The sequence below is a fragment of the Ambystoma mexicanum genome, chromosome 1p (genome assembly GCF_040938575.1).
Source record: "Ambystoma mexicanum isolate Mex_15411 chromosome 1p, UKY_AmexF1_1, whole genome shotgun sequence".
NCBI lineage: Eukaryota > Metazoa > Chordata > Amphibia > Caudata > Ambystomatidae > Ambystoma > Ambystoma mexicanum.
In genome coordinates this window covers 183550391-183572002 of record NC_090921.1, presented here as the reverse complement: position 1 = coordinate 183572002, position 21612 = coordinate 183550391, and the positions used below count along the sequence as shown (strand labels likewise).

The 21612-nt window shown below is 43.2% G+C and overlaps 1 protein-coding gene across 1 annotated transcript in view; it reads left to right on the top strand.

The window, feature by feature from the left end:
* The window catches only part of DNAH2 (dynein axonemal heavy chain 2), a 3498763-nt gene that overhangs the window by 1906093 nt on the left and 1571058 nt on the right, over positions 1-21612 (top strand). Inside the window, exon 41 of the mRNA XM_069646273.1 lies at positions 4970-5095. Coding sequence (XP_069502374.1) covers positions 4970-5095 — 126 coding nt within the window. The remainder of the gene's footprint in view (positions 1-4969; positions 5096-21612) is intronic.

The window sequence follows — 21612 nt, the reverse complement described above, 5'->3', positions numbered from 1 at the left end:
CTCCATCTCCACAATCACACCGACTGACACCAACCCTCAGAGCACCTGGCCCAGAGCCCCGAATCTCCTTCCCTATGTCATCAATTGAGCCTAGGAAGAGAGCATATGGTAGAGCCCCATCAGAGTGTAACAATCTTGGAGTGTCTCTTTCTCCTCACCCCCATCTCGCCCAATCACCATGAATTTCATATACTTGTATCAGACCATTGACCACTGTAATTGAATCCTTTTCACACATTTTCCACATTTTCCAATTACAAATTTATGATGCTTGAATGGCAGCCAATAACCTTTGTCTCAGTTTTAGCAACACATCTGTCATCCTTTTTGGAACTTCTACTACAACTCTTTGACCATTCCAGTGGTGAAAATCAATGGCACTCTCGTCCTACCAGCCTTCTACTACAACAAAGCAACATGGGATATTAGAACCTGATAGGAAATCTTGTTTCAGAGTACAAACGTTGAGAAAAAAATATATTCGATATCCTGATATGTCCCAAAATGTTGAACTGTTGAATATCCTTATCCTCTATAACCTGAAATACTGTTTCAGCTCTACTTGGCTTTGAAAAGACTATGGAGTGGGGATGCTTTCAAGCAACTTCACTTGCAGTTTGGGGCAGTTTAACAAATCCACAGTAAAATAAATAAAAATGTGTTGTTTGTTGCATCAGAGTGAACATGACCTATATTCAAATTAATATCACATAATACTTACTGATGCAGACATAACCTTCTTAAGAGTTGCACGCTGGCTTCTCAACCACGGCCAACCTAGGTGAGCAGTCCTCAGAGAGATTATTTTGAACAAATCGACCTCAAACTGGAAAAGGTCAAAGAATGGCCAAAGGCATCATTTAAGGGTCCCCAGGTTTGGAAGTTGCTACCCCTGGCATTGCCTCTGCAATCCCTGGTCTCGGGAATCAGTGGCTGTAGGAAATTGGTAACTCTTGGAAGTGATGTCATGCCTAAAAACATTGATTCCATTATGAAAACAAGCTATGTCGATTTTGAAAATTGCTACATGCATTATATTTAATGCAAACATTCTTCATCATATGTGTTGTTTAAAATTAGTGGAATTGGAAATAAAAGACCTGATCAGCTGTATTTTATTGTCCTAGATTAAGTCAACACAATCTAACTATTATGTAAATGTTTTTAATTGTATTTATATTGGGAAAGCAGTTGTCTCAGTCCTACTTTGTTCTTTCCATTCTACTGCTTGTTGTTGTGCACTTATAGTAGAGAAAATTAAATCACATATAAAAGAATGCAAAGAAGAAAACAAGGACTGAATAAACTTTTTTGACTGATGATATAACTAAAGATGGCAGGCACGTATTCTTCTTGAATATACATTTAATAGGTTTGTATGATTCCAAATTGAAAGGTTTAAGATTGTACAGTATAACATATTAAATTGAAACACTTAAATGTGAAAAAGTAAACTTGGCTGCTTATAAAACAGTTAAACTTCCCATGCCAGCATTTGTGATAGCTCATTGAGGTAAGTGTGCCGCTTGATATAAATTTCAGGTGTTACCAGTTCCTAATGGAACTTATATAAATACATAGAGAGTATCATATTTATAATTGTTATATATGGGATAAAGTACCCCCTACTATACGTTATAAGGATTGTGAAAAACCAGAGGGTGTTTCACTGCCTAGACCCCGGGGATCCCTTGCTCAAGTGGCATGGGCATGGGCATGGCCATTGCCTTTGGATCCAGACCCTGGGGGTGGACAAGTATCAGAGGATCACCTAGGTGAGGGGTCCTTGGAGAGTGGGGGTGGAACCCCTCCTTTCCAAATACCCCTGTCCGGTCCTATTTTTTAGGACATTCCAACTTCCCAGATCCCCCCTCCCTTTTCTACACTAACACTGAGCCGGGGAAGTGAAGATCTGAGGCTGAAAGGAGGACCACCCATGCAATACACTGGACTTATCCCACTAATAAGATCAGGCAGGGTCAGGCACTTGATCTTAATTACAAACACCTGGTACCTATTAGCTCTCCCCACATGGTTAAAAGGTGGAACAATGAGACACACTCTGAGCAAGGTTGATGCATGAGAAGGAGCAGTTCTTCCAGGGTAGCGGCAAACCAGGTGGAGCAGAGCGACAGGCCGAGGGACGGAACCGAGGTACGGACAAACCTTGGACCCCCCAGCTAGAGATTGTCACCTCCGGAGGGCCTTGAAGGTTGCGCAAGGATGCACGGCAGAGTTGGGGAGGTGCAGCGTCAGTTGTGGTATCAGCCTTGACTTCAGGATCGAATCCGCGAAAGACGAAAATGAATTAACACAGCCGGTGAGTTGATGAGAGCAATGAAAAGTCTGATCTGTGTTAAATGAAACTTGACGGCAACCGTATACAACAAATGAAGCTTGCACGTGTGCCGATAAGGCGTGAGAGAAAGCAAAGAATTGTAAAGAACTGTAAATTAAAGATACAAAGTAACAGAGTGGTCTGGCGAAAGATGATTGCCCATTCGAAAGTCTCTGTGAAATGTCTGATGGCGTAGAAGCTGCAGGAAAGGAAAGAAACTGAGATGCAAAATTTAAACTGTTGTTAGGTTTGATCCCGTCAGAGGGAAACCTAGATGTGAGAACTGTCTGATCCCGGCAGAGGGAAACCTGGATGGGAGAACTGTTAGGTTCAATCCCAGCAGAGGGAACGCTGAATGTGAGAACTGTCTTTGAATTTTTAGGTTTGATCCCGGCATAGGGAAACCTGAATGTGAACTTTGAAATAAGCACTGTGCCAGAACCTACATTTACCAAGAGGCCTTGGTGTAGGAAAGAAAAGTAATGTTTGAGGAAAAAGGTCATGCCAAGGTAAGAGCAAAAGCCTCACAGTTTCGAAAGTCTTTGACAGTGGAAGAAAAGTGAAAGGAGGCTTGAGCCCGACTGAGGGAAGCCTATGAAGGGGTGCTTGAATCTTGGGGAAGGGAACCCCACAAATTGTGAAGGCAGAAGGTAACCTGTACTGAATCGTGGTAACCAGAAGGAAGCAAACCTTTGTTGACTTTTCATGGAGGACCAAGTGTGTCCTGGTTCACGAAACAAACAGCATCCTTGTGTCCGAAGCCAAAGTGTGTCGCAAGGTCCAACTGTGCCACCTTACCCCTTGGTACAAAACGTGGGGAAGGGAGTTTACTCAGCCATACTGACATTTATTTTGAACACTGATTTTCCTTTTTTGCATTATACATTCCCGTTACACATTTATTGTATTAGAAAGAGGGCAGGCATTAGGTTTATTAGTATGGGCCATTTTATTTTACTGTATTTTCTTTTCGTTTGATGGTGGAGAATATTCCCATCTTAGTTATAGGGCAAGATACGAGCTTTCCAACCCCTATTTTAAACCATCAATGAAGAATTTGTAACTTACAGCTCTTGTCAGTGTGTACTTGTGATACCATGCCTCCGTCACAGGATTTTGCAAGTGATGAGTTTGGTGACCAGATAGAGAAACAAGGCCAAATGCTCAGTTCCATGATAAGGTCACACAACTCTGAGGTGACTAGCAATATCCATTTTACATATGGTAGGGGGTATTTTATAACTTCTAATACATGACCACACACTGGGCCTCATTACAAGCATGCCAGTCCGGAAACAATAGTGCCGGTAAGCTTACCGGCACTATTGTTTCCAGACTGGCAGACTACAGGTCTGTCTGCCGCAGCCCAGTAGGCAGACCGTCACTGAAGCACCGGCACTGTTAATAACGGTGCCGGTGCTTCTGTGTTCCCCATTCCCATAGAGTATCATGGGACTCTATGGGAATGGGGAATTACTATTTACCGGCGCCTGACTTGCCGGACTGCTGGGGCTGTAATACCCCACTGTTACCGCCGGATCCGTAATGAAGCCCACTGTCATTCCCTGTAATACCTAGCCTCTTGGTTCATCTAATGTAAGAGATCTTTCATTTGCTGATCAATTTATTCTATGTAGAATTTGTTTGGATTTATAAAAGCTAATATGCAGCTTTGAATAATAGATTAAACATTTTAACAAAATGCATTGAATAAACGTCTTCGTTTTGTACTTTAATGTAATAACATGTAGCTTCTTGCTCACTCACATGTGTTAATTCAGCAATGCACTAATTAAATATTGTACCATAAAGAGTTATAGCTGTCAAATGTCACAGAAAACAATTTAACAAGCAAAGAATTTGAAAAGTGTGCAACGGCTTTAACTGCTGCAGCGACGGCTTGAATTCTGACCGTTGCTGGCTCAAGCAGTAGGCGTTGTGACGTCACAGCTGATGTGTAATAACTGATAACGGAGCAGTTTTGATGTCATTGTTTTAATACATGTCAGTTGTGATGTCACAACTAACATGTAATATGAATGTTATTTCCAGGCTTTTATTTGGATATTGCACCTTCCATTTATTATAAAGAAGCATTTATAATCATCATATTACAAAACATATATTATACTTTTATTCTCCTCCCTTAAGGATACAAGTATCCTAAGGTAACCCTCCAAAGAAAAACTGTGAGGTTAGACTATGCTATTACATCTAATAACCTGATCTTTTTTCCATTCCAATACAATACCTTCTGAAAGCCTTTTGGTCTGCTTATTTATTAAATTAGGTTCACGTTTTCTTTTCTTTCTACATCACTGATGACAGTTTGTTTGTTTGTCTTTATGGGCAAATGACATATGACATTTCTTCTTGTAACATCATCAAGATCAAAGGGCATGTGATGCCAATTCCTGCTATACTATCAGTGGTATGAAATCACTTCTGTTACCAACCAACTTCATCTAAGCTTCATATTTGCAGTAAATCAGATCTCTTTCTTAAAACAAACATCTAGGCCTCTTTCAGCATATTATTTCATGTCTCAGTTTTTCTTGTGTAGTTTGTCCAGCATAAGGGTGCAAAACTGTTGCTGGATATTAACCTCCTATGGGTTTTCTTTCATTTTAGGTTCTCCTCATGTCCATGAAAGATATGAACACCGCCAAGCTGACCTCGATTGACCTGCCTCTCTTTGCTGCCATCATCCAAGACCTCTTCCCTGGAATCGACACCCCAAGCATAGACTATGGAAAGGTCAGCTTACTGTAGCACCATGTTGCAAAGTGTTTTTTTTCTTATGACCTACACAGGTATTTGAATCTTTGCCCTTTCAGGGCACACCAGCCGGCATGACGTTGACAGTTCACTTTGACATGTTTGTATACCTCTGTGACGTTGTCCATGTTAGCAGGTTGGTTTACACGAAGGTAATGTGTACTCTAAAGGTTGCACTTGCGCTTACACCAAAGCCATGATTTAGAGAGGAGCTGCTGCTTTTGTTTGTGGGGCTCATTTTATGCATACTATCTCCTATGCAGATTCTTGAGCTTGGAAAGATCCAGGATCCAGGCACCACATGGACTCCTCATGGTCTCAAAAAGTTACAATGCCCTGATTATAAGTGATGCCATAACTGATATTGATATTTTATCTGTATTGCGTTCGGACACAAGTGTTTCAGAGCGCGAAACTCCCAAACCCAACAATTCCTTTTCAAAAGCCACATGTAGCTGTGCCTTGGATTATGTTTGGAATCTTTGACTCCAGCAGCTGTGCATGTTTTTGAATTCGTTGTTGGTTCTTTTTGATTTAATTGATTTTATTTTTTAAATTAACCTTTGTTGATCTTTTATTATAAACCATGCAGTGGTCAAAATGATAACAATGACAACATGTATACACAATTTTATTTTATTATTGTTAGGGAATATATTGAGCACGATCCTAGCTTCAGGAAGCAACTGAGTGCTTTACAAGTCATAGTGGGAAGTACACAATGATGGCAGCAGTGATACAAGGGAGTGGGGAGTTAACAATGGGGGAGAGGCAATTTGGCAGCAAGGATTATACAAGCAACTAGGGGAGGAAAACGTGTAGTGGCGGGTGAGGGGATTTGCTAAGTCGCAGTTTAGGTGAGGAGTAGAGGTTGTGTGAACCTAGGCGTTAGGGAGGAGCCATTTCCTGAAGATTCTCTTTTTCATTACAGAGTCAACCCTCCAATTACCCGACCACCTTATTAGTTTCCCCACCACCATACTCAGGCAAACAAAGGTGAAACTGTACATGTCAGAACACAAAGTTCCCCCTCCCACTCCTATTCCACCACTGGGTGGTTGATATCAAAGTCACTAAGTGCACTACACATATACAGCCTTACATTAATTACCATTACATACGCATACCTTATGCCCAAGCCATAGAAGATTTGACCTAGATCCCCACAAGTCTCAGCCCCGGCTTCCTATTGTCTTGCCATATAATAATAATATTATAATAATTTGTTATTTATATAGCGCTTTTATTCAAAGCACGTTACATAGCACATATTTACTAACATTTTTATTATTATTACCCAATCGAAGTTGGTACTGATATATTGTACTATATATGGCCCATATACCATCCCTTCACTTTGTTATTGCAAATATGATCTAATCTATTCCAACAAATCTCTCCCAATGCTCCTTAGACCGAAGGAGGTACCATTCCTCCTCAGTGTTTCTAGACCGCTGATTTATCCAGTACAAAATTCTATCCAGTGTATATAGCTACTTCACTTTATTCAGCCATTCCCTACTGATTGGTAAGTGTTCTCTTTTCCAAGCCATCACCGGACAGGCTCTCAGTAGCATATACTGTACCAAGTGCAGAATGTTTTCAAATCATTCCTCCTTCAGAGGAAGACAAAATAATATCAACAGGGTATCCATGGGTCTCTCCACTCCCTCATCGCCTTTCATTCATGACAAAACCTCTTACTAGTAACTTTTGACTCGCACAAGCCCACCACAAGTGCACCCCTCTGCCCACATTTTTCCAGCGTTGCACTCTAACATTACTAAACAATCTTGCTAATCTAATCGGTGAAAATTGCCATTGATGCATGTTAGGAAATATCTTTCTTGTAGCTCCGTTTCCTCCATAGTCCCAATGGGACACTCTGCTTTTTGCTATTGTGTTGAATCTTTCCTGACATTTGAATGTAAGTGAAGTGTTTTTGCTTGACTAACCTTGCTAAGCTCATCTGGGGCACTAAATAGTCTCTATGGCTATCAGTGCAGCAGAACGCTGTTCTCCATAGTAACATTATCTGCTTGTTTTTTCCCTGTGCACATCAGCTTCTGTGAAGTGTGGCAATGACACTTTGTCTTTCTATAACTCTGTTTTCTTTTTTGCAGTCTCGTGCACGTTTGCATTTTTCCTCATAATTTAATTTTCAATACCATGTACTCTAAAATGGACATGCATGAGATATACATATGTCCTTTGGCCAGTTTGTAGTTCGACCTTCCTCCTGCACTGCCAAGACCAGATTTTCCATCTCTGAAAATGTATTTCTCAGGAAAGCTCCACTATTTGCGTGCAAAGGTGTCTTGTGGCCAGATGTAGGTGTCTGTGTTGCCAGATGTAGGGATTGTATCTGTCTGCACCCTGTTCACATGCATGACTGACTACATCTGGTGCTGCACATATTTAGTGGCCAGAGGCTGTGCAGGATTGGACAGTTCCTGTCATTTTGAATGGTGCTTATTGTTAGCTTTGGTGGGCTTTGGTACTACTCCAGCTCAGATTCTAAATAAGATGGGGACTCCTGCAGCCATTCAACAGATCATTGGAGCCAAGACCCTGACAAAGGAGAACATGCCGCTGGAAACCAAGACCTAATCGTTGGAAGCTAGACAGCAGCACCATTTTACTTTCCCAGCACAGCTTTGCACCTCTACAAGTCTCCGGACGACCCTCACTGGTGCAGTGGGAACAGCCAGTCCCAATCTCCACTCGAAGATCCAGTGCTGAAAGTGAACCATCCTGTGGGTTAGCCAGACATCCTCCTGGGCTGCGTTCTGACAGAGGAGGGGTCCAAGAGCTCGGAGGAGGAAGAAGAAATACCACTTCCAACTCTAGGAGTTGGGCCACACCAACCGCTCCATGAAGACCCATCAGACAAAAGTGAAAGGCCTGTTATGGGTCAACTAAATATCAGCCGTCAACACCAGGAGACTCTGCCAGCGTTACATGGTGTTATGGTTGGAAGGAGCAAACAACCAGCCATACGCCTGAATATCCTACGAAAATTTGGTACTGGATTCCAAGATGGCTGCCGAGCAGGGAAGACATGCGTGAGCAGAGCTCTGTCTCACGGCTCGGGGCCGCAACTATAAAGCTTGACAAAAAAGCTGCCAAGGCCCCCAAAGAGGTCGGAAACAAGGTGGAAGCACCCACAACACAAAAGGAAGGCGAAAATTAGCAGGGAATTTTAACACACACCATCAGCAGCTGAGGTGCAATGCTCCAGCGCCACGGAGAGGGTTCACACAGGCTGCAGACATCAAGTGGGGGAACACCAGCCCCGCCATCGGGAGACAAGCTGGAGGGCGCTCCAAGGCGGACTGGCACGAAAGGATCAGCAAGCCCGGGAGAAACGAAGGCGCGACGTGAGTGCATTAAAAAGCAGGCACCAGCCCGACACAGGCGGGAACCCCGCGACCAAGGAATGGGCCAACGCAGGGGGACGAGAAGCCCAGGCACCCTGACTCCCCCAGCAGAACTGGCATGTGAAGAATGGAACGAGGCCGGACACGACGAGAAGAGAGGGAACACGAGGCCCGCGGGGGAAACCAGATCCCCTCAGGCCACGGCAACAACCGCAATACGCAGCAAAAGCTCCAGAGAAATCTAGGACCCTGAGGAGAGGCAGACAACCCAGCAGGACAGCAGGAGGGACCGGAGCCCAACGGAGCAACGAAACAACAGGCCCCACGGAGAGGAGGAAGAGCAGGCTCGCTCCAGACACATACGGGAACGGCAATCTGCAATCACCACAAGGGACAATAAGAGTGAGGAGAAGGGCTCCCCAGGGGGGACAACACACACCAAGAGAAATCCATACATTGCGATATAGAGGGCCCCAGGGACAAATCAGAGGAACTCAACATCCAGGGCCCACCAGGGAAGCCCTAAAGAGTCAAGAGAAGAGACCCAACACCATAGAAGGCCCCCGGGAAGCATAAGAGACAAAACATCCGTGGGGGCCCCCGGAACACCAAAGAAGGAGCTACCTTCCCAGACCCACCAAGAGAGACACATGGCCAGAGGAGAGGGGGCACAACACCACTGACGGCCCCCCCAAACGCCCCAACCCAGGAAGTAGACACAGGAGAACCAGGGAAACCTAACAAAACAACCGGCGGGTGTGGGCAGAGAGGGTTGGCACTCCGCTACATCCAGAGACGCAAAATAAAGCAGGGGGTGTGGAACAAACGGGACACAACCCCCACATTAAGAGAACAAGCATAGAACCGGCAAGGGCATAACCAGTGGTGCAAATTAGAGGAGGAGTACAAAAATAATCACCAAGACACACCAGACCCAAAATAAGGCAAAGGGGACAACAGTATGGCTCATAAGCCACGACCAGGGCCGGGTAAGCACACATGTCCAAATCCAGGAGCCGGTAGTCACAGACGACAACCGCAAAAGGGAAACAGGACCAGAGCCTGGTACAATTGTGGGGAGCGGACCCACAAGGAACCCCAAAAACTTCAACCCAAAAGGACAAGGTAGAGAACGCACGAGTGGAGAAATGAAGAGCCGACATGACTACCAAAGAAGATATGAGAGATTGGTTTAAGGAGTTTCAAGAACAATTTATGGCCTCCATGCATACACAATTCGAAACAATGAAGGGCGAAATTAAACAAGCGGTACAAGAACTAAAAGCGGATGTAGGAAAACTGGAAGAGAGGACAGGCATCCTAGATAGAATGGTCCAGAACATGGATGAGGAAACACAATACGCGGAAATTCAAGAACGCCTGGCCAGAATTTCATATAACCTAGAGATACAATGAGAGGACCTAATAAAGGGGTCCCGGAGATCAAATATACGAATTAAGAATATAGTCGAGTCGATTGAAGAAAAAGACCTCAAAACCGCAGTACAACAAGTGTTCAGAGACATAGTAGAGGAAGAAAAAGAAACAGTGATACACATAGACATAGTCCATAGAGTGGGCCCGCGCCGTGCGGGAGAACCAGGTACATGCCCCAGGGATGTGTTAGTCGCAACGACTTCTTACACACAGATGGAGCAGATACTACAGAAAGCGAGGACGATGGAACAGATAAGGATGAATGGGGTAAATATACACCTCTATGAGGACTTGGCACAAACGACACTTCAGAAGCGCAGGGAAATGGCACCAATCAAAAGAGAACTTATAGCAAGAAAAATCCGATATAAATGGACATTCCCATTTGGCCTTTTTTTTAACATGGGAGGGCAACCAACAGAGAGTAACCACGTGTGAGGAAGGCATGCGAATTATGAACATACAAGAAGAAGGGGGGACTGGGGAGCCTGAGCAAGAGAATCAACAACAGGACAGAGAACCCAGAGAGGATGGCAAATGATACATTCCAGAGATAAACACCCTCCCAAGAATAAGGAAACCAAGTGGACACCGCCCTCGAAGGGAGGAGAAAAACAGGAAGGAACCCACCATAAAGCGACGCAAAAACTAAATAAACAAAGAAACGACCGACGGCAAGCATTAAGAGGCGGAGAGAGCTGGGAATCGCCCAAGGATTCCAGAGACCGTTAAGTGGGGTTTAGGACTCCCCATGACCTAGTTATACCTGAGTTTGAGAGGGCATGGTGCGAAGGGCAACACGTCCTAGCAATCATAGGGCCCAGAGCCCTCCTCAGGGAAGTTATGGGGATGGGGGGGGGGAGTTGTTGAAGGGAAAGTTGGGGAGGAGGGAGGGAGGGGATGATCGGGGAAGGAAGTTATGGGACATTAACAAGAGGGAAAGGGGATAACCATCAGCGTTCATGGCTCTCACAGCAAATCAACCCGAAAGAGACAAGGAAGATACGAGACACAAAGGACAGGATGGGGCTGAAAATATTAACATATAATGTCAGAGGACTAAACTCCCCAGATAAAAAAAAAAAAAGTGGAACACTTTCTACAGAAGGAGAAATACGACATAATAATGCTAAGGGAAACACACATAAAGAAACAGGGAAAGGAGAAGCTCCGCCTAAAAAGATATAATCAAATACTACAAGCCAATGACGGGGAGAAGAAAAAGGGGGTCCTGATCGCAATAGCCAACACACTTAATGTGCAAATGCGAGAAACACTAGCAAACAAAAAAGGACGATTTCTATTTACGAAAATACGGATTGAGAACTGCCCACTGACACTCGCAACAATATACGCCCCAAATACTGGTCAGGACGGATTCATAAAGGACACAATAAACAAACTAGAAAACTTCACCTAAGAGGAAGTGATACTAGCCGGAGACTTCAACCTGGTGTGGATCCCCAGAGAAGACCGCTCAAATTCAAAGCAATCATGACAAGGGACCCTGACACAATCCCTAAAGAACACGTTGCAAAAACTAGAAGATGTATGGCGGAGAATCAGGGGCTCGACCCCAGTATATACATATCACTCTCATGTACACGGCACAAGCTCCAGAATAGACTATATATGGGCCTCGGCGAGCCTGCTAGGAGAGATCCAGAAGGCGTAAGTGGGCTCCATATCGCTATCCGACCACGCTCACCTATGGATTACACTCCCCACGCTCCGCAAACAATCTGGCCTATGGCGATCGATACTACCAAGAGAAATTATACAAGATCCGGTAATGCGAGAGACAATTGGAGAACAGATAGCGGAATACTTTGCCCATAACAACATACCGGAAATGACGAAATCCACAATATGGGAAGCCTTTAAGGCAGTACTAAAGGACAGGCAATCCATAAAATGGGAAAACGAACTAGAAAACGACCTAGCGGAGATAAGAGAGGAAATGTCTAACAACCACTCCATAAAACTGAAGAGAGCCTATCGTCACATACAGGGACATTTAGAAGCCATTCGAAACAAAAGAGCTGAGAACCAACTGATTCATCTGAAATTCTGGTATGCAATGCAAGCAAACAAAGCAGACAAACTTCTGGCAAGACAACTGAAAGGGAAAAAACAAAGTCAGACAGTAAAGGCAATGAGAGACAATTTAGATCAGATGAAAACGCAATCGAAAGAAATAAAAGAACTATTTAAAGACTATTACCAAAAACTATATACATCAGACAAACCAAAGAAAGAGGAACAGATAGCCTACTTGAGAGATATAACACTCCCAACCATAACACCAGAGGAAAAACAACTACTGGATGAACCAATAACAGCGGAGGAGGTAACAAGAGCAATCAGAGAACTACTGAAAAACAAAGCCCCGGGACCGGACAGCTATACGGCCGCATTCTATAAAACCTATGCAGAATCCCTATTTCCCATATTAACGGACCTTTGAAGACACAGCAAACATTAAGAACTCGATGAACGAAGCAAAGATATTGGACTTTCATAAGAAAGGGAAAGACCCAGAGAGGCTGAGCTCATATCGCCCAATAGCATTAATAAATTTAGACGCCAAACTATATACAAAAATATTAGCCAACAGATTTACACCGCTACTCCCCAAGCTGATACATCAAGAACAATCAGGTTTCATCTCTAACAGAACAACACATGACAACATCAGACGAATCACCCATCTGATCGAAAAGGTGGGAATCGCCAACATCCCAGCAGCAATGCTGGCGATAGATGCGGAAAAAGCATTAGACCGAGTGGAATGGTCAATGATGTTCGACATAATGGGGAAAATGGGCATGGGCGAAACATACATCAACATGATACGCGCCAACTATGAGCACCCAGGGCCGGGATTGCAGTAAATGGAGAGCTCTCAGGTACGAGCAGAATTGAAAGAGGCACAAAACAGGGGTGCCCCCTCTCCCCGCTCCTATACGCAACCTTCCTGGAGCCACTCCTAGCGAAAATCAAAGACACACCCAACATCAAAGGCATAGATATGGGAGGGATATCACATAAAACGGCGGAATATGCAGACTACATGATGATGACCCTGGTGGACCCGGTGAGATCAGGATTTGAAGATAAATAGGCAAAAATCAATGGTAATGGTATTGGCTGGGGACAAAAAAGAAATCCATAAGCGGGCAGAGGAACTACACCTAAGGGTAGAGGAAGAAAGGGTAAAATACCTCAGAGTCACCATGACCAGCAATATCAAAGGTCTATACGCAGGAAATTACCTGAACCTCCTAGAACAGGTAAGAAGAGACTTGGAAAAGTGGAACCCACTGTCAATTAAATGGTGGGGCAGAATAACAGTCATCAAAATGACAATCCTACCCAAACTACTTTACTACTTCCAGGCTCTCCCCATATGGATCCCACCCACATTCTTTAAAACACTCACCAAAATTATATCAAAATACATATGGCAGAACAAAACACTGAGACTCTGAAATCTAGCGCTCACAACACAAAAATCAATGAGGGGCATGGCACTCCCTCACGTTCGGAAATATTATGAGGCAGCCCAACTATGGGTATTAAAGGAATGGATCCCAAACACGTCAGAGAAATTATGGGAGACACAGGACAGGGCAGTGGCAAGGACAAACCTACGGCACTTACTCTGGCTAAGCTTGGAACACAGACACCCAAATGTTCGAATAAGCGAAATCAAGAGCGCCACCTTGGAAGTATGGAACATCGCAACCAAAAAAGAAATACTGACCATAGATCCGGCCCCCTTTAAGCCCCTATTCGAGAACCCAGAATTCCAACCGGGCACAGAGAAAGGAGCATTCCAGAGATGGATAGAAGCGGATTGTATAGAGGTGGGGGGGACATGTACCTAGATCAGAGAATCAGAACATACGTAAAATGTAGCAAACTCCTAGGCCTCACAGAAAGGGACAGATTTAGATATAAACAACTCCATCACTGGCTATCCACCCAGATAAGAACACAAGCAGCAACAAGAGCTCTGACCCCATTTGAATCATATAAACCCAGGACAAAAAAATGTGTCTCAACCATGTATAAATTCCTAAACGCCCAAACAGAAGAAACAAAATGTCACTATATGAAGAAATGGCAAACGACACTAGGAAAAGAAATCACAAGAGAAAAGTGGACCTATATTTGGCAAATAATTCCAAAATGGAAGAGGGTGATCCAAACAATGGAAGCATGGACAAAAATCATGATTCAATGGCACTACACCCTGGAAAGGATACACAGTATGTATAATACCGCACAAAACAAATGCTGGAGGCGCTGCAATGCGGTGGGCAACAGGAGACATATATGGTGGGACTGCCCAAAACTACAAAACTTCTAGACGGAGGTGAAGGCCCAAATGCAGGAAATGTTTAAAGGCATAGAAAACCTAGGAGAAGAGGTTTGGATGTGCCGTATGTGGGATCCCAAGGATAGGACACTGACAAAAACACAAAAGAGAAACTTCATGGGTCTCCTTACAGCAGCCTGGCTAGCAATAGCCCAGAAATGGAAGCAGAATCTACCCCCATCCAAACTGGAATGGTTGCAGAGAGTCTGGGCACATGTAGCGATGGAACACATCACTTATAACATACCGGGGATCCGTCAAAACTTTATATCTGACTGGGGAGTGGCGATAGAATACCTGCAAAGTGACTATATGCTACAGTGGTGCCCAGATCGTATACGAATTCTGGACATGTTTACATGAAGACACAAGAACTGTAAAGGAACACTATAGAAACTTTAAGAATGGACTGCCGGTTGGCGGAACGGAGGCGGGAGAAGGGACGATGCAAGTCCCAATGTTCATGTTTATGAAATGAAAATAAAAACACGTTTAAAAAATATATATTTGGTACTGGAGAAAATCAATCGCCCTTCTTCATCAGCTTTGAGAGAGTTGCCTAGAATGCAGGTTGCCATTGTGACCGCTAGAATAAGTATATCACCACTCTGTTGACAGGAGGAGCACGACAAGCATTCCAAGCCCTAAAACCAGATGGGCAGACCCCATATGATGATTTGAAGAGAGGTATTTTGGAGCGTTGTTAGGAAAGATTTCTCTTTACTGCACCTTTGCTTCTATCTTTATGGAACCCCCAAACTATTAGCTTTTATTTTTGAATCTGACGTGTACTTTTTGCAGTGCAGCTAAGCCTTACACTTCACTACACAGGCCTTTGCTCATATGTTATGGGTAAACTGATATTCCTTCAGGCTGTCAGTACTGGGGAAACCTTGTTTCCTTTAGTCGTGTTACTGTATTACTACTTTTGGTTACTTTTGTATCACTTCTGGTAACTTTTGGTTACTTTTTTTTTTATATAGTTTATTACAAACTTTAAAAAAAAAGAAAGAAGAAAAAACCACAAGAAAAAAGTCAATCAGCCCACTTATCTCCTTTCTATTCCCCCATATCACATTACAGATGTCAATCCATTATTGATTCATTTGGCTTATGCTTTTGATTTAAGTGCATTAATCGAGTTCCCTTTTTTCTCACTTTCAGCTTCATTTAAGTCTGTTAACATCAAATTAATTTTGCACAAAAAGTTTACTAAACCATAAGCATCCTTATCTTTTGCATTAGTTAGCTTAGACCATAGTTCTTCTCTGCTTAGTTACAAGTTTTGAATTACTATATGGCCTAAATGCAGCGTTCTCAAGGATCTTAAGCCAGAGCAGTACAAGGTTAGATCTTTCAAAGTCTCTGGATATTTCTCACAAAATCGACACGTCATGTTCACAACACCTTTTCTAAATCTGAGCTTTAGACTTATTTTTGTATCAAAGTTGAGCCGGAACTTCAACATAGTCTTCTGATGGTTTGGGGCTTTGGACAGATATTGCAGTAAGTTTTTCCAACCTGTACCCTCTTTGGCTGCGTCTTCCATTAGTTTCTGTCGATGACTGTCATCTACCGTTGTACACCAATATTTATCCCATAGTTTTTTTTCACCAAATTTGGATTTGTTTTCAACATTTCACAGTCTGTATGTAACCCTTTTAGGTAGGTTTCGCAGGCGACAGCTCATTTGGTGGATATTGAATCAGGGTTCCCTCTTGCAAGATCATCTAGGATATCAAACTGCAGAGTGCGATTGTCAATGATGGTCTTTCTATGTCGAGAGCATGTTCCAGAGAACTCTTGCATTGATTGAGATCAGACCCAATTCGTATCGTAAGCAAGTAGTTGGTAAACCTTTCCGCAGATTCAATATGCGTCTCCAGTACTGATTTTCAAGTTGTGACCACAGCATTGAGTGGACTCCTAGGGCGCTTTCTGCTCCATAAATTAATGTTGGTACTACTTTCTGGTTGTAATGAGCAATTACCCGCTTCAATGAAAATGTACCGTATTTTTTGTTTAAGACTGCACCTTGACACGCCAGTTGTTTGCATTTTTGCTTTGCATTGTCGACCCACGGACCATCGTTTGTTACTGTTTATCCACATACCTAGGTACTTAGCCTTGTTTACACTTTTCAAGGTTCGTTCTTTAGCTTCCAAGTCAGATTAGAGATTTTGTTAGCTCTTTTTGCTTTGCTAAAATCTTGGAGGATCAGAACTTCAGACTTCGCTGGATTAATTCTTAAGTTGTTTTTTGATGCATAGCTCTCTAAAGCAGCTAGTTTTCGTTTCAGTTCAATAGGCGTCAGATCTAATATGATGATATCGTCCGTGTAAAGTAGCCAATTTATTAAGGTGCCATTCATTTTTGGTGGAAAATAACTTACGGTACCAGTTGTCTCACCAATGTCGGATATAAATAGGCGAAACTAGGCATCCCTGCTACACCCCACGATTGGCGATTATTGGCTTGCTTAATATTCCATTGTGGTCTAGTGTAATCTTAATTTCCGTCTCTGTATGAAGTGCTTTGAAAGGTTGTAAAAGCTTTTCCGGGCACTTCCATTTGGTCAGATTAGCCCATAGTATTTCTCCGTACACAGAATCAAACGCGTTGGACAAATCAACAAACGCTTTATACATATTCCTATTATGTCGTATTGCTTCCATCTTCAGGAAGTTTATGATGGTCAAATTTAAGCTACATCCTACTCCTTTTACTAAGCCTGCCTGACAGGGATCAAATATTTTGGCTTCTTGGATCCACTTTAGAAGCTGTACTTGCAATTGTGTGGCAAATATCTTACCTACCACGTCGAGGAGCGCAATCGGGCGATAATTCTTAGGCTCAGAGCGAATGCCTTTCTTGAAAATAGGTACTGCGATTGCTCTCTTCCAGGACGTTGGGATCTCTCGATTTTGTAAGATTGAATTAAATAACATGTAGCAGAAGTTTGCCCACATTTCTGGTTGTTGTTTCAACAGATAGTAAGCCCGTCAGGCCCTGGGGCTCTGGTGGAGCCAAGTCTCATGATGTTTCTTACAATATCGTCTTTCTCAATTGTGATTGCCCATTCGCTCTCCGACGGTGTCTGGCTGGTTTTATTTGGCTCTATGGTTGTGTAGTGTTCAACCCAAGCTCTTTCAGACACCATGTTTTTTATAAGTGCGCCTTGTGGAGAAGTTAGCTCATTCAGATATCTCCAAAAGGCACTAGTGTTTCTCTTGGTTAGTGTTGCCATCATTAGTTCAGCATCGCGTTGCATCAATATGGATCGATGGCTAATTAGCCAATTTTTATACCTTTGCTTTTCTTGTTTTAATACTTTTTCGCTTTCATCCATGTTAGGCAGAAACCTGTGCAGTTCCGTTAGGGACCACTGCAAAAGGCTTAAGACTACAGGTGTTGGCAGTAAACCCAATTGGTAGCAGTCTGTACCACCCAGATTTACCTGGTAGCTGTGGCTGAGCAGCCAGACTTCTCTCAAGAAGAGTTAGACAGTAAATAGAGTATACAAGATAGGAACATTCACAATACCAACACTTTAGGAGAACCAGAGGAAGTCAGAAAAGGCAGAGTCTACTGAGGAGCAAGAAAGTCATAGGCCAGGCCCACTCTTGAAGAGAGCAAGGCGGAATGTGTCCAAGATCACACATTTGAATAGTACTTTTAAAGAGTTGTTGCAAAGAGTTCAAAAAGGGTTGGCTCAAGTTAGGAAAAGTTAGTTAGTAGGTCCCAGGTCACCCCAGGATAGAAAGTCAAGGATTTACGGGACACCTTTAACAGTCTGTTGCAAGGGAGACCAGGCGGGACTCAGTACCTTAAAAGGTGAGAAAGCTCCAGCGGGGGCAGTTGTTCCTGGCAGCGGATGCAAGTCGGTGCTTCGTCCAGGGGAAGAGGAGATCTCGACGTGGAGGAAAGCTGGAGGTCGTTGCACTGCCAGGGAAGAAACGAGCCGCGGAATTTCCCGGTCAAAAGGTACTACCCTTTTATTCGCGGTAGTGGTGAAGCCTGGCTATCTAGCCGCCGGGGTGCTTGGCACGGGCGATTCGACCACAGGACGATCCAGGAAGGCGAAAAAGAGGGCGAGCTGGTTATCCCCACCAGCTCAGGGGAAGAAGACTCTCTGGGATGAAGATCTTCTCTGTTGTTGGGAAGTGGTGAGACGGTTCAGCAGGGCTCCACCGGTGGTGTTGTCGTTGCAGGTCGGCTCAGCTTCTCCCTCTTCGGATTCTTTGGTCCTGTGGCGACTTCTGAAGTTCCAGTCCCCCAAAACCCTGCTTTTATGCAGAAAACCCCCATTGATCAGTCCTAGCTGTCACTCAAACATGCTAAGTGGTGAGCCGGGCGAGTGCGACTTGAGTTGCCGAGGCAACTCAGTCCAGGGTGCCTAAACCCCCCTCCCACACATCCTGTAGACCCAGACAGAGTGGCACCACTTTTGGAGGTTTCTGTGGAGAAGCCCGGCAAAAAGTGGAACAAAGGGCTCGACTTGGGTTGGAGTTACAGAGGCGAACACAAACGCCATTTTAAAACCGAGTCCTGGCAAAAAGACCCAACCGGGGAATAAATATTAAATAAATAACCCGGCGGTATCTTTAACATTGCACCAATAAGTGGTGCGTTTAAAATGAATGGGAAAATCCCATAGGAAATATTCTGGTGGAATATTTCACGTGGTAACCACTGCCACCAGCCAGAAACTCGACAATGGGGACGGCACAGTGCCCCCTCGAAAAACAGACCCAGGGGCAATCTAATTACCCCTATCAGTACTTCCACAATATGATGGTTTGTACTGGTTCTGTTCCCAATTTAAGACTAGTAAAGTCAATGGTGACTTTACATGCCCTGGGAGACAGTAGTCAGACCCAGGGTATGGAGTCTATGTTTAGGGGTCTCTATGACACCCCTGTGTTACTGCACTGAGGGTGCTGTGTAACACGCTTACCAAAAATACATGAAACCCTATGGCGTAAAAGACCCCATAGCCCATTAAACACATTACAAAGTCAAAGGATATCTCAAATCATGTCTAAGAGTGGGAGAAAAAGAGTCTCACTCTTAGCAGGAGAAAAATATAAACCCCAAAAATCCAGCAAAGCTGCTGGGGGACTCACTAGCTTTGGGAAATTAGCCTTAACAGAGAATTCTCCCTAACAATTCAAGCTAAGGTTTTTGCATTTTTTGACCACTTTGTTTAGTTCTTTTTTCCTTTTTGCTATTTCGTTATCCGAAGCATGGAACTTTTTAAAGCCTGGCTTGTTCTTCTTCACGTATGTTTCACGATATGTTTCTAGTAATGCAGTATAATCAATCCGCTCGTCATCTTGTTTGCTCTCGAGGGATTGGAGGAGAGATAACATGTTCGAACCATCTAACCGTAGTCAATTACATCCTGGTTCAACTTCTAGATGCTCGATCTTCTCAACTTCTCTGTTTTTATACATCTCTAGGTCAATCTTTAGCATATGATGGTCACTATGAACCATCTTTGTGACTTGTAGCATTACAACCTGGCATTTGACTTTTTCAGATGCAAACATATAGTCAGTGGTTGACTGTTGTTTTTTCTCTGCCATGTCGGTTGAGCCGGTACATCTCCAGGTGTATTTCCATTTAACATTGTTAGGTTCCACACTTTAATTTCGTTGAGCCATGCATCTGCAGCTCGGTAGGTGTTTCCCGATCGCTTTCCTTGATTATAGATGTTCTTTTTATATTGCCAATCTATATTAAGATCTTTACAAATCATTATGTTCACATCTTCTTTTTCATGGATATCAGATATTATGTGTGAAACCTGATTGATGAATTTTTCAAGTCCTGTTGCATCATGTTGCCAATAGATGTTCATCAGCACAAAGATTTTACCCATTTTTTTTAGTTCGCTTGGAAGTAGAATAATGACTACTTGCAAACATGGTGATACATTATCTCCATGAAGTGTACTTACACCGCTTGCTACTTTTACAAGTGTTAGGAGTCCTGCCATTGGTCGACCTTTCGCACCTTTTATGGCCGGGTTAAAAGCAGTCTCGAATCCAGTTGCAATCAGAATTTTCAGCTGCCACGTCTCTTGTAGACATTTAATATCTATGCTACATAGATCTACCAGTGGATCTTCAAATTAATGAGCATGTCCTCTTGTGTTCCATGATGCGATACAAAAATGTGTCATTGTTGACTGGGCTGGCGTTAGCTCTTGTTCTCACCATTTAGTGTCTTAGCTATCCAGATCCAGTTTTGTTCATCATTGGTGTCAGAGGTACAGTTCAGATTTAATTGATCGTAATTGGTCACCGTAATTCTGATCTTGTCTTTGTCTTTCTTCCAAGTCGTATCATTGACACTGTTATTCTTTCTCGTTATCTTCGGAACTGCAATCTTCTCCATTGATGGGATCGCCGAACCTTGTCTATCAGGTGTTATATGGACATGACATGTATCTCTTCTCAGGGGCGTTGCAGGCGCCATTCTATCACTTGATTCGGTAATGTCAAATCGTAGCGAGTTTATCAGAGTTATAGTATTCAGTATGGAATCTCGAATGATTTTGGAAACAATATGCAAAATTACACAGTCATGTATACGTTCATCCTCGAATTCCACGGTTTATGTCCTCAGAAATCCCCGTTCTCAGCTGCTGTACATGATGCAAAAGTATGAGGACATTTTTTCTATATAGAATCAAGCTGGCCTTCTCTTTCTCTATTCTTTCTAGTCGTAACCAGTATTTAGCTGCTGGTTTTAGGTGTTTCACTTGTCGAAATTCACATCTTTTGGCTGGTGGACTTGTTTTTCGATTTTCTTTTTGTTCCCAGCCATTATGTTTATGTAGATCAAAAGTTACTCTGCTGGTTTTACGGGGACTTTTGTTGTTAAGTCTTAGTTGTCTATGTTTATATTCTTTTTTAGCGTTCTGTGTTTCAACATTTGTGTCCAACAAGTGAAGTTTTACTACATGTGCGGCTTTAATCTGTGCTCTTCTCGCGTCTAAGAAACTTTTTAGGTATGTCATCCGCATGTGGGTTCGTTCTTGTGCTACTGTTTGTTTCATAAACACCCACAAGAACACATCTTCTGCCTTTTATTTCAGGTTGATTTACACCTATAGGATTTTGATCTTGATTTATGTGCCTATTTTGTTGCACATTCTCGTCCAGAAATACGGATACACAGTTATCGCTTCCTTTGTTTTGTTCGTCCTCGCTTGCCACAAGAACACATCTTCTGCCTTCTGTTTCGGGATGATTTATTATTATAGGATTTGAAACTTGATTTCGAAG